The sequence below is a fragment of the Balaenoptera acutorostrata genome, chromosome 2 (assembly GCF_949987535.1).
Source record: "Balaenoptera acutorostrata chromosome 2, mBalAcu1.1, whole genome shotgun sequence".
Lineage (NCBI taxonomy): Eukaryota > Metazoa > Chordata > Mammalia > Artiodactyla > Balaenopteridae > Balaenoptera > Balaenoptera acutorostrata.
This window is the reverse complement of record NC_080065.1, coordinates 66539948-66552374: the sequence shown is the minus strand read 5'-3', so window position 1 is coordinate 66552374 and position 12427 is coordinate 66539948. Positions and strand designations below refer to the sequence as shown.

The window sequence follows — 12427 nt, the reverse complement described above, 5'->3', positions numbered from 1 at the left end:
CTGTTAACTTTGTGTATGCTTTCTCCCCACCCCCATGCCTCTTTTGTATCTTGGATTCTCTAAGAAGTCAAGGAAATAAGAATATCACTGCCTCCCAGGGCTGTTAGTGATCTGAGGCCAAGGGTTTGGAGAAAGTTGTTTTCTGCAGTTTCCTAGGTAATACCCTTAGCTCCCTCCTCTGTGCAGCATAGATAGGGGTGCAGCTATAGTGCCAGTCTGCCCTTAGTGCCCTCTCACTCCTCTTCTAAGCACTCATTTCCCCTTCCACATCCCCTCTTCTCCCAGGAGAGTCTCTTAGAGCCTATATTTGAAGGGATTTGTTCCAAAGGGAATTCAACCTAAAACAGATGCTGATAGGTTTAAGCTATTAACCTTCTCAAAGGCATTTACATTTCAATGTCATTAATCTCTCTCTGTTGACTTGCATTTTCCAAATTCAAAGACCACTTTCAGTTCTCATTCTCCATGTCCTTGCTTTGGTCCCTAAGAACAAGGTGTTGAAGAGTGGTATTGATCTGAGAGAAGGAAACCTGAGATCCTAGAATGAAACATTTTGTGTTGCAATCCAACCACTTACGCACTTAACCATTTCTTAAGCACCTACTGTGTGCCTGACACTGTGTTCTAGCTGCTGGAGATGTAGCAGAGAAGAGAAGCAAGGCCCCCGCCCTCATGCATCTTCCACTCTAGTGGTGGCAATAAACAATAAATACACAAAAAGATACCATTTCAGATAGTGATAGGTTCCATGAAGAGGAATGTGAAACAGTGAACAATGCAATAGTGAAAGATGTGAAGAAAGCCCATTAGGCAGGATGGTTGCAGAAAGCCTCTTTAAGAAAGTGGCATTTCCACCAAAACGTGAAGGGTGGATTTGGGGAAAAAGTGTTCCAGGGAGAGAAAACAGCAAGAGCGAAGACCTGGATGCAGGGACAGGCTTAGCACAGCACACAGGAGGTTCAGAAAAAAGCCAGTGTGGCTGGAATGTAGTAGAGGAAGGGTATGAGATGAGCTGAGAAGTAATCAGGTCAGGTACGGCCTTGGAAGCCATGGTAAAGATGCAGAGAGGCTATCTTGCCCCAAGTCACACAGTTGGTAAATGGTAGAGCCAGGATGATAACCCAGGTCTTTTCAATCCTATCAAGTGTTTTTGCATTGTAATCTGGTTTATGCCCAAAATGGTGCTAGATAAAGAGAGACTTTACTGGACATTCCAAAACTGTCCTTCTTGGACATTCCAAAACTCTAAGAAGAGACAGACTGTTATCACACTCTCTTCTCTTCATTCTCTCTTTAAAAAAAAAAAAAAAATACTAGATATGAAAACTTCAGAGTGTACCATGCTAAATCATACAAATTCCGTCTTTTAAACAGAGGATCTGAATTTTATAGATATTATAAGTAAATACCTATTGAACATTTATCATATGATCCCATAGAGCATGCAGAGAAGTTATTTTGGTGTTGCTATGTTTGACCTTATTAAAATTCAAGCACACAGGATTGCCTAACACCTTTTTTTTTTTTTCTACCATCTATTTTTAAACATAAGACCTACTCTCCCTATTACACATTAGGAAACTTAATATAGCTGAGGTGCTGGTCAGGATTAGCTACTACATAGATTGTCTGGGGCTTTTATGTTTTGCTTTTAAAATCAGAAATAAATCAAAATAATTGTTTTTTAAAAGTAAATTTACGCTCAAAAAAAGAAAGAAATTGGCTAATAAACACCAGATGTGTGTTAGATCTGGTGATGAGCCCAGAACTCATGAGTGTTCCAGGACTGGCTCTGCCATTAGACTAGGGTTAGAATCCTAGCATACTTCCTAGCCATCTGACATTAGGTAAATTACTCAAGATTGCTAAGTCTCCATTTTCTCTCCCATAAAATGGGAATGAAAACAATGCATATATCATAGAGCTATTGTGAAAATAAACCAAACTAACAAGTGACCATGCTTGGAATAGACTAGCTAGTCCTTGAGTTGATGTCGGTTTCCCTTCCTTCTCTGGGTCTCTGTCCACTCATCAGAAGCATAAACAGGTCAGGGAGATGATGCTAAAGTCCTGTCTAGGATAAGTGTCATCAGCAGCCAGGCCTTCCAGCAATATTTGGACCACAGGACAGTGAAACCTCCTGTTGTAGGCAGACTGAGAAGTTGCTAGCAAGATGACATGGAGACTGACAGAAAACTCCTAGAGGAAGGAGCAAGGAGGCTTCAGAGACTGGGGCTTGAAGGACCGGGATCCTAGCAGAACCCTGCCTCTGCTCCCCAGGCCCAATTCATCTCCCCAATGCATTTGCTTCAACTAATTACTTGTGAGATTATTTGTTTAATGCCTGCCCTCTCCAGAGACTAAACTCTAAAGATTAGGAACTCTGTTTTCTTCACTCATTCTAGATTCAATTTACTTTGTTTCGCACACAGTAGGCCCTCAACAAATATTTGTTGAATGAATGAGCCTCTTTTCTTTTAGTAGGTACATTTCTGAAATTGGAGGTGTCTCGAATTTAGCTAAGCAACATGGTGGCATTGCTGCTCTGGCATTCATTTTGTTGGACCAAGTGGCCTGCAGGGGCCTTAAACTGACACCAGCCTCCTCATGCAAGAACATGTCCCAGAGACAGTCCTCATAGTAAGCTCCTGATATGACTTCCCCAGCAGTTTTTGTGATCAATAGTCTCCCTCACCTTCCATCGTCTTCCCCTTGTGCGCCCCTTAGATAAGACCGCTGTGAAGTTTACCAAAATCCCATGCATTTTGGTTTGAATTGACTGATCCAGACTTAGCCCAAGAACCCCCAAGAATTCCACACATAGACCCTAATAAAGGCATGTGTGCCAGGTTCTGCCTCTCCCTTTGCCTGTACTCACTCTGCCTTGACCTCCCTGTATGGCCCCTTGAGGTACGCCGTGCATTTCCTCCAGGACTTGTGAGTAGTAACCTTCTCTAGTTCAATTTCTCTTGTGGTCTTTTGTTGAACTGCTGCTCATGCTCACCATCCGGCACCCTATGTTCCACTTAATAAATGTTAATTTAATGACGTCATAACAGGAGGAAATTCATTTTATTTACAAATCAACAATTTTAAGCGCCCTAGTGAACTCAGCCAATAAGAGGAAATTTGTGATGAAAATTTCTGTTTAGCTGTGGATTTTTTTTTAAAGAGAAGTGTACCCAAACTAAGAAAGCATAGTAATGGCTCCAGGAGAGGGCTTTGAGCATTTAGAGTTTGGTAGCATCAATTAACCCTCCCACATATCTTGGATTTTATCAGACTAGGATGTAGAGTTTTGGAACTGAATACACTCCAGTTGCCTTAATAGAGGACTTTTCTCTGGGCAAAATGCAAAGCCTATTCTTATCTGTCCATCTATGATCCGCCTCAAGGGTCAGTCTAGGGGAGGCTTCCCAATGAGTCACAGAAGGTGGGAATGATAACCACAGACATCCTAATTGAAAAATCCCTCAGTACTTATCACTGTCCCCTCCGAGCTATTGTGTTTCCAGAGTCCCTGGCTATTGTCAATCCCTGGAAAATGAATGGTCAGCAACTAATGAAATTCTACCTAATCTAACAGGTTCAACATCCCAACTAAATTTGCTTCTCAAGGGAATCTGGATGACTTGACATTCACCTGCTCATTCATTCACTCATTTATTCATGCCATTCACTTATTAATTCAACAAATATTCCCAGTCCTGGAAATCCTGAGTGATTCTGGATGAGAAAAAGAAAGCTTAAACAGAGCAGTAATTAGCACAAGAGCTGGAACCAGGAACTAAAGAATATCTAATCACATATTGTGTCTGGAATATCTTTCTGCCCAGCTGGAGTATCACCTCTGCAAAATCTTTCTAAATTTCATTTTAAGAAGAATATACTTCTTTTCTCTGTTCCCTTGTTAATATCCTTAATATAGTGCTATGACATTATGTTGGAGTTAACTGCTTCCCCTCACCAGGCTGTGAGCTCCTTAAGAAGGAACTGTGCCATCCAACCACCCTTATGTCTCTGGTGCCTTGCATAGGGCCAAGCATATAGAACTCATTATCAGTGGAACAGTTCTCTGCATTCCAGTGAAGTTAATGGATTTCTAGGTATTATCAGGCCTGTATTGTCCAATATGGTAGCCACTAGCCACATGAGGCTATTGAGCACTTGAAATGTAGCCTGGGGGTGGGGAAGAAGAATTGAGACGTACTGTAAATGTAAAACACACATCAAATTTCAAAGACTTTGCACACAAAAAAGTTGGGGCTTCCCTGGTGGCGCAGTGGTTGAGAATCTGCCTGCCAATGCAGGGGACACGGGTTGGAGCCCTGGTCTGGGAGGATCCCACATGCCGCGGAGCAACTAGGCCCGTGAGCCACAACTACTGAGCCTGCGCGTCTGGAGCCTGTGCTGCGCAACAAGAGAGGCCGCGATAGTGAGAGGCCCGCGCACCGCGATGAAGAGTGGTCCCCGCTTGCCACAACTGGAGAAAGCCCTCGCACAGAAACGAAGACCCAACACAGCCATAAATAAATAAATAAAATTTTTTTAAAAAGTAAAATATCCCATTAATAGTTTTATATTGATCATATGTTGAAATGATAATACTTTGGATATTGAGTTAAATAAACATATTATTAAAATTAATTTCACCTGTTTCTTTTTACTTTTTTAATGTAGCTGTTAGAAAATTATAAATTATATATGTGGTTCACACTGTAATTATTTTATTATCCAATAGAAATATTGGATAATACTGGGCTAAATCAAAGATTACTATTTCAGGTACAAACCACACCCAGTCTCTTATATCTGATTCTCTCTTTTGGTAGGAAGGAAGGGGAATTTGGTTATATTGTACGAATTGAGTCAAGGCTTTCATTGAGCCTAGGTTCAGAATATCCAGGGAATATAAGACACTTTTTTTTTTTGGCAAAATTCTATCAGTTAATATGTCCCACATTTTGGTAGGTTTGCTGTTTTAAAGAAAAAAAATCCAACTCTTGCTGTAGTCCCCTATACGGAGTCAAAAGTCTCACCAAGGGCATGTAATACCCATGCAGCCAACACTTAAATAGCCCTTCAATTCCTGGCTCCAAGAGCCTCTGCTTTATCTTCTCTCCTCCCTCAGTCTCTGGCATCCTAAGCAGTCACCCCTCCCATCTCAGCTTTTTCCACTGACCTCAGAAGAGGGCTGTCTCAAATAACACCCTTGTCAAAACACCTAGGTAAGCACAGAAGTGGGAGACATCATATAAATAGACATATGGCAACATAGTGCTCCATACTGATAACAGAAACCACTTACCAACTCCCCTCACCTTCCAAGAGGTTTCTTTCTTACAATGATTAAACGTAAATGTCACTAATAAGTTTAATTCTATCAGCTTAGGCAGACCTTTTTTATACAGGCACTGGCAAAGCTGCAAATGAACATGATTTTTAAGATTTGGGCACTGTTGTAGCAAAAACCTCTGTGCTTAAACAGAGAAATTAAAATTGACCAACAGGGGCTTCCTTGGTGGCGCAGTGGTTGAGAATCTGCCTGCCAATGCAGGGGACACGGGTTCGAGCCCTGGTCTGGGAAGATTCCACATGCCACGGAGCAACTAGGCCCATGAGCCACAACTACTGAGCCTGAGCGTCTGGAGCCTGTGCCCTGCAACAAGAGAGGCTGCGACAGTGAGAGGCCCGTGCACCGCGATGAAGAGTGGGCCCCGCTCGCCGCAACTAGAGAAAGCCCTCGCACAGAAACGAAGACCCAACACAGCCAAAAATAAATAAATAAATAAATAAATAAATTTAAAAAGAAAAAATAAAATAAAATTGACCAACAGAAAAGATCCAAAACAAAAATTCTGAAAAATTTCCAAGTGATCTGTGGGAAAGACCAAAAGAGTCAGGCTTCGCTGGACTACAGTCAGAAAAATACAAAAATCATGGATGTCTATTTACGTATCTTCCTCCATACAGGAGACTATAAGCTTGAAACATTTAGTACAGTGTTGGGCACGCAATAGGTGTTCAATGAGTATACGAGAGTATAGGCGCTTACTATTTAATGGGATAATGCAATCACCATGGTTTTCTTTTCTTTTTTTAACCCTGAGTGGTATGGTAGGCAGAACCCAACTTCCTATTTTACTCTGAATACAATCGGAAGCCCTTACCACGGCCTGCAAAATCCTATATGATTTGCAACCCACCCACTTCTTAGACTCGTTTCCCATCACTCTCCCTTATTTGCTCTCGAAACCTGACCTCCTTGTGTTCCTCAAATAAGCCACACACAGTCCTGCCTCAGTGCCCTTGCACCAGCTCTCCTCTTTGCCTAGAATACTCATTCCTTCAGTCTCTGCTCAAATGTCACCTCATCACAGAGGCTTTCTTCACCACCTGATCCAAAACAGTATAATCCCTATCTGCTGTACTTGTCCTCATATCACTGATTGCCACCTGACATACTACATATTTGTTTGTTTGTCTCCCCAACCTGGAAAGCCACTCCCAGGAGGGCAGGGACTTGGTTAATTTTGTTCACTGCTGTATCCTTTGTGCCTAGAAAGTGCCTGACACATAGTAGGAGTTCAATAAGTAGTTGTTGAATGAATAAACAAATGAACATAGATTGGAGTCCAGACACTGGGATCTAGTCCTAATTCTACCGCTAAAAAGTTGTGTGACTTTGAACAAACGTCCCCTGACACTCAGTTGCTGAATCTGTAAAAGGATTGGTTGGGAAAAGATGTTTCTATAGCCTCTCCCAGCTCTCAAATCCTGCAGGTTTTATAGAGATGCTTTTTACATACAACTTTTGTATTAAGTTTTAGCAACATGAAAATCTTTTTCTTGTATCCACAAACAATGAGCCCTCTGGGCACTTCATTATGATTGAAGACCCTGCTCCAAAGGCCCTGGATGAAGTCTTCCCCCATCCTTCCAGACAGGATAGACCCCAGGACTTCCTGCCTACTTTGAGGTGTTTCATACAGACCTTTTCTTCCTTAAATCTCTTATAACAGTTAATGACATAATTACATTTTTCTGTTTCTCCACCTAGAATGTGACTATCTTGAGGACAGTAATGGAGTCTTAGTAATGTTTGTATCCCCAGCATGGTCCTTGGCAATTAGTAGGCATTCCATGAATGTTTAGTGAATGAAGGAATACAGGAAAGCCAAAGTGGAATAGGACCATTTCTCATACTGAAAATGGAGACGTCACTCTCCCCTCATTGATGAATGGTGGGCAGAAGGTAGCTTGGCTGCTAGTAATGATTCATCTGAAGGGATGTAAAGAAATTAAAACTTACCGGTAACCTACTAAAGGCCAAGCACTCTTACACATATTCACATAGTTTATTTAATCCTATGACAACCTATGAATTAGGAATTATCACTAATCATTCCTTTTTATAAATTTGTAAAATTATCCTGATTTAGAGATGAGAAATATGGAGCTCAGAGAGGATGGGGAATTTGCCCATGATGGAATGGCAAACAGGGTTGCCACTCAGGCCTCTTCATGCCAATGATATTCATATCACTGAATGATACATCAGAAGGGTAGTTCTCTAATCTAATACAAATACTGGCATGTATAATGGTGAGCTTCCCTGCACTTTACAATTAAAGGTGATTTTTTTCCTTGATTCAGAAAGGTGGCTATAGATAATTCTATATATTATTGCTGGAAGAACAAAGAAAAGATGCACAAGCAGATGACACTTTGTACCTTTTGAGTTTTTAAAAGTGAAGTTTTTTTCTGATAATAAAGTGCACGGTCTGTTCATTATAGAAAAAACAAAAAATAAAGAAAAAAGTTTAGTCGACCATTATCCCATCACTCAGAGACAACCACTATTAACCTTTTTTTAACCTTAAGGTTAATAAAAGTTACTATAACCTTTATTATGCTAAGCTTTATTAACCTTTTAAGCCTTTTTCCAATACATACTTTATTTTATAGTGAGATCATTCTAAATTATAAAATGAACTTGTTTTCAAATTCAATATATGCACTTCCCATAATGTTAGAAATCTTCATAAATAACATTTTAATAATGGCTTAATAATACCAAAAGAGATGCCATAATCAATCATTCTGTTATTATTACTTAAGCTATTTCTATTCAGTTACTTTCATGTGCCTCTCAATTAAAAAAAAAATCAGTCTGTAATTCAACTTCTGCAAATAGTTCTGATCTTTGAGGAAACACAGAGACAACTTTTCCATTCAAGAAGGGGAAAACTCCCATTATTATTCAGAATAGTGAATAAAAGGTCTTCCCCTTTCCTCCAATAACCCTTCCATATAGAAGTTAGTTGGAGCCATTCAAGTTTCCCCTACAGTAAGAAAGGGTCTTTCCTCCAAAAGAAGGGAGGTGTGGAAGTCTAGCAGTGGCTGGGAGTAAACAGACCGAGGCTCAAATCTTGGTTCTTACATCTACTTGCCGTATACCCTCAGTAAATTATGTAAAGTCTCGGTTTCCTCACGTATAACAGGACAGTTACCTCACAGCGTTGCTGGAAGGGTTTAAAACGAGAACTGAGCCTGGCACGGAGTGAGCCCTCTTTTAACTGTAAAACTTGGATGGAGGAGCTGAGGGGAAGAACGTCTCATCATTCTTCCTTCCCATAAATTAGAGAACATTCGAAGCTCTCACCTCTAGTCTCAGAAGAAAGAAGAACTTTAGGCCATATTTGTAAACTCACGCCCACCAAAACGGTTTGGTTTCTGATCACACTTTGAGGTTAGAAGACATTCAGGAACTCCCAGTTCCCAGAGGAGTTCCTGCCAACAGAAACCTCTCTCCTGAAAGAGCCTACAGCTGCCACCTCCCTTCCCCTTGCCCCACCAGGGAGCAATCCCTACACATCTCCCGTCCTTCTCTCCGCTGCTGCCTCTCTGCTCTGAGCCCTCCCCAAACACAACTTTCCCATCTGCCTGTCAGTCTCCTTTCTCAATGACACCAATCTGTTCTCCTAAATCCTCTCCAGAAGGATTTACTGTTATTGTTGTTATTTACTGATTTCTTGTTACCCATGTCATGAAATCCAAAATTTTTTAAATGGGATGGTTTTCAAGGCCTCCACCACCACCATCTACCTCTTCCCCCATGTCTCCCTCCACTCTACATTCCGTCGCTTGGCCTGGTGTCCACCTTATCATCTGTAGTCAGAGCAGGCTGACGTTTACTGCAGATAAATCATGCCTTTACCTGAAGATCTTGACCTTTGGCAAAGGGCAACACAACCCCAAAGTGGTATTTTGAATCTCTATCAGCTGCTCACATTTTAGAGTAAACGAGTTTTCAGATTCTTGGGTGGCAGGGGTGCAAATTTTGCTTGGGCAAAAGGATATGAGGATTCTGGATGCCATTAAGGGAAAAGGTTGGATTGACAGACTTCCCCTTCTCAGTATTGCCCAGGAATCACAGGTCCCTACTCCTGTTCCGTCTCCCACAGGTGCCTTCTCTTCTGCGTCTCCTTTCTGCAATTCTTGCCCATTCTCCAGGGCCTAAGTCATGCCCACTACTTTTGAAGACAGCCGCAGATCTACACACTCTTCTGACCTTCCACAGTACCATGGTCTGTCCTTCCCTCCCCTCTCGTGTATTCAGCACATTGTCTCATGGTCCCCATATTGCTTCCTAACTTCTTCCACAAAGTCTTTGAGGGCAGGGACTGTGCCTGCTCCCCACTTGGTAAATATGTGACCGATATTCCAGACTTATCTGACTGACAGTTCACCCTAATCAATGCCCCTCTGTGGGCTGTTTCAGCTTCAGCTCTGCTGTCTTTGGTTGGGCGGCACGTTTAACTTTGGGTAAGATGGGCGCTCTGCAGTGCTGCACAACCATCTGTCACCTACAAAGCCTTTCTACTGACATTAATAGATTTAGGAAGGGACACAACTGACTAACAAACCGAAAAACAAACAAAAAATCTAAAACTAAAAACAAACACCTTACCCCCATCCCCATACTCAAAGAGAACAAGGAAAGGTAAAAACAAATCCAAATCGAGAGGAGATGATTCCTGCTATTCTCATTTTAGGGCCTACAAGAAAGAAGGGAGGCAGGGAGACCCATATTTGTGTATAGTTATTACCTAATTGTATTCACATGTAATGTTGATGTTTGAAACCAAAAAAAAAAAAAAAAAGCAGAATTTTAATAACAGGGGTGACTGAAATTCATGCTTCTTTTCTCCAAAGAGTGTATGGGCGTTTGTACCAAAATTAAGTCCTCTTCTAGCAACCTAGGCCAGTGCTGGGCATCCAGGAGACTTTCAGTCCTTTGAAGTTTCCAGAGCGGCTTCTCGGCCTCCACCCCACCCCATACCCTCTTCTCCTCTGGCTCAGGCTTTCAAGATTGTTCCTAGGCTTTGGACCAAATGTAAGCATTTCTGCACAACTCTGCAGTTCGGCAGGACCCGAAGTAAATCCCCAGGAATAAACAAGAGCAGCACCAAGTCACAAGGAGCCGGCTGGGGGGAGGGGGTGGTAGTGAGGGGGGGAGGGGTGGTAGTGAGGGAGGAAGGGGGGATGGGGAGGGATGAACTTTGCTGCTCCAGCCGGGCCTGTCACTCCAGCTGACAGCAAGCACCTGCACCTTCAAGTTCTTCACAAGGCAGCGCCCCCAGAGAGAAAGTGCTTAGCTCGAGGGAAATGAACCCCAGCGCTTAAAAAGAGGGAAAGGAAGGGTGCGGCGTTTCCCCCGCGCAGCACCCGCCCAGCCCCGCTGCTGCCCTCCCGGCCCGGGCGGCGCGCGTCTGGCTGCGGGCCCGGAGCGAGGGGCCCACGCTACCTGGCGTCCGGCTCCGGCTCCGGCTCCGAGTCCGACTCAGCGGCCGTCCCGTCCTCCTCGCCCCCCGACTCCTCCTCAGTGTCCGGCCCCCGGGTCGCCTCCTCGTCCGCGTCGGAGCCCAGGGCGCTGTCCGCGGCGTGGCTGCTCTCGCTGCTAGCCATCGCGCCTCTCCCGGGCCGGAGCTGGAGCCGGAACCGCCCGCGCCGCGCCTGGTGTTCTCCCTCTGACGGCGCCTCCGGCCCAGCCCGGCCCTGCCCTGTACCGGCGGGGCGGCTCGGGTTCCCTCCCGGGGGCGGGCGAGCCCCGTGACTTTAAATAGGCGTCAGAAAGTTTCACCACCGAGCTTCTGGGGCCCGGGCTCGGCGTCTCCTCTTCCCCGCGCGTCTAACTTCCCCCAGCCCTCCCCGCCCCAATTTAGGCGGATCCCTGGCGGGCCCTTTGGGCGACTGGAGAGCACCACTCCGAGGGGCGCAGGCTCCCGCTGCATCCGGGAGTTGGGAGGAGGAAAGGCACACAGCCCCCCTGATTCTCTTCCCTCTAGAGTGGGTTAGGTAGGCTTCAGGTTTGGAGCAGAGCTGAGCTACTCGATGGGCCCTTATCCCAACCAAATAACTACTCCCTTTTACAGAGCAGAACACTTACTACTAGTTCAGGCACTCGTAATTTTCCCCTCACAACTCTGCTGTGGTAGGTTTAACTAAGACGCTGGTTTTATAAATGAGAAAACAGGCTCAGAAGAGCTTGGGTACCTAGCGTGCTCAAGGTCTCCTTTTGCTAGTAAAGTGACCCAATGGGAAACAAAGTCTGCCCATTCAAAAGCCCAGTTTTGAACCATTGTTCAGTACTGGCTCCTTTTATATTTGCAAATCAATATTGTGTATTCTCTTGCTCAGTGACTCCTGGATTATTCAGCCAGGAAACTTTTATCTCCACAAATCTTAAAACTTTGAAGAGGAATAATTTTCCCTACATTGGCCAAAGTCTGTTTTGTCTGAAATTCAACCCAAAGTCCCAGATCATGCCATGCCCATGTTTAAGAGCCCTCAATGGCTTCCCACTGTTCTAGGACTAAAGCACAAGGTCCTTGGGAAGATAAATGCTAACAACCCACATCTTAGCTGTCTGGTCTTGTCTTTAGAAGTCAGGAGTTCTAACGTTTATCAAGTCACACCACTGTGCCTTTATGTACACAATTCCTTCCACCTGAAACGTTCTTCCCATCTTTATTTACCTGGTTACTCATCATTCAAGATCACACCTTTCTCTGAAATCCCCAGCTTTAGCTCAATATCACTGTTTTAGGTTCCCACATTATCCTACATTCAAATTACGTTTGTGTCTCTTTCCCCAGTAGACTCTAAGTTTGTTATCTTTGTCCCACTATCCCCATCTCTTACAAACAAGCACAGAAGCTTAGCAAAGTACTTAGCACATAGTAGGTGCTTAATGAATGGTCCCTGCACTGAAGAGAACAGGCCTATGTAAAACAGGTAGAGGTATCTTCACAATACATAAAGATCTTTTTTTTCATAAGGATGATTTTATGGCTAGAAGAGCTAACACTGATTTTTAATTACAGCAAATTCTATTCACAGAGTTGTTAAATATGATAAATGT

The 12427-nt window shown here is 43.5% G+C and overlaps 1 protein-coding gene across 2 annotated transcripts in view; it reads right to left on the bottom strand.

Annotated features, from left to right (window-relative positions):
• CMYA5 (cardiomyopathy associated 5) overlaps nucleotides 1-11111 on the bottom strand; it is a 119956-nt gene extending 108845 nt beyond the window's left edge. The window contains exon 1 of one of the 2 annotated variants that reach the window (XM_057540266.1): nucleotides 10811-11111. In XM_057540266.1, coding sequence (XP_057396249.1) covers nucleotides 10811-10971 — 161 coding nt within the window. In that variant the 5' untranslated portion in view covers nucleotides 10972-11111. The remainder of the gene's footprint in view (nucleotides 1-10810) is intronic. The other variant, XM_057540267.1, reaches the window with a different exon arrangement.
• Between the last annotated feature and the right edge of the window lie 1316 nt (nucleotides 11112-12427).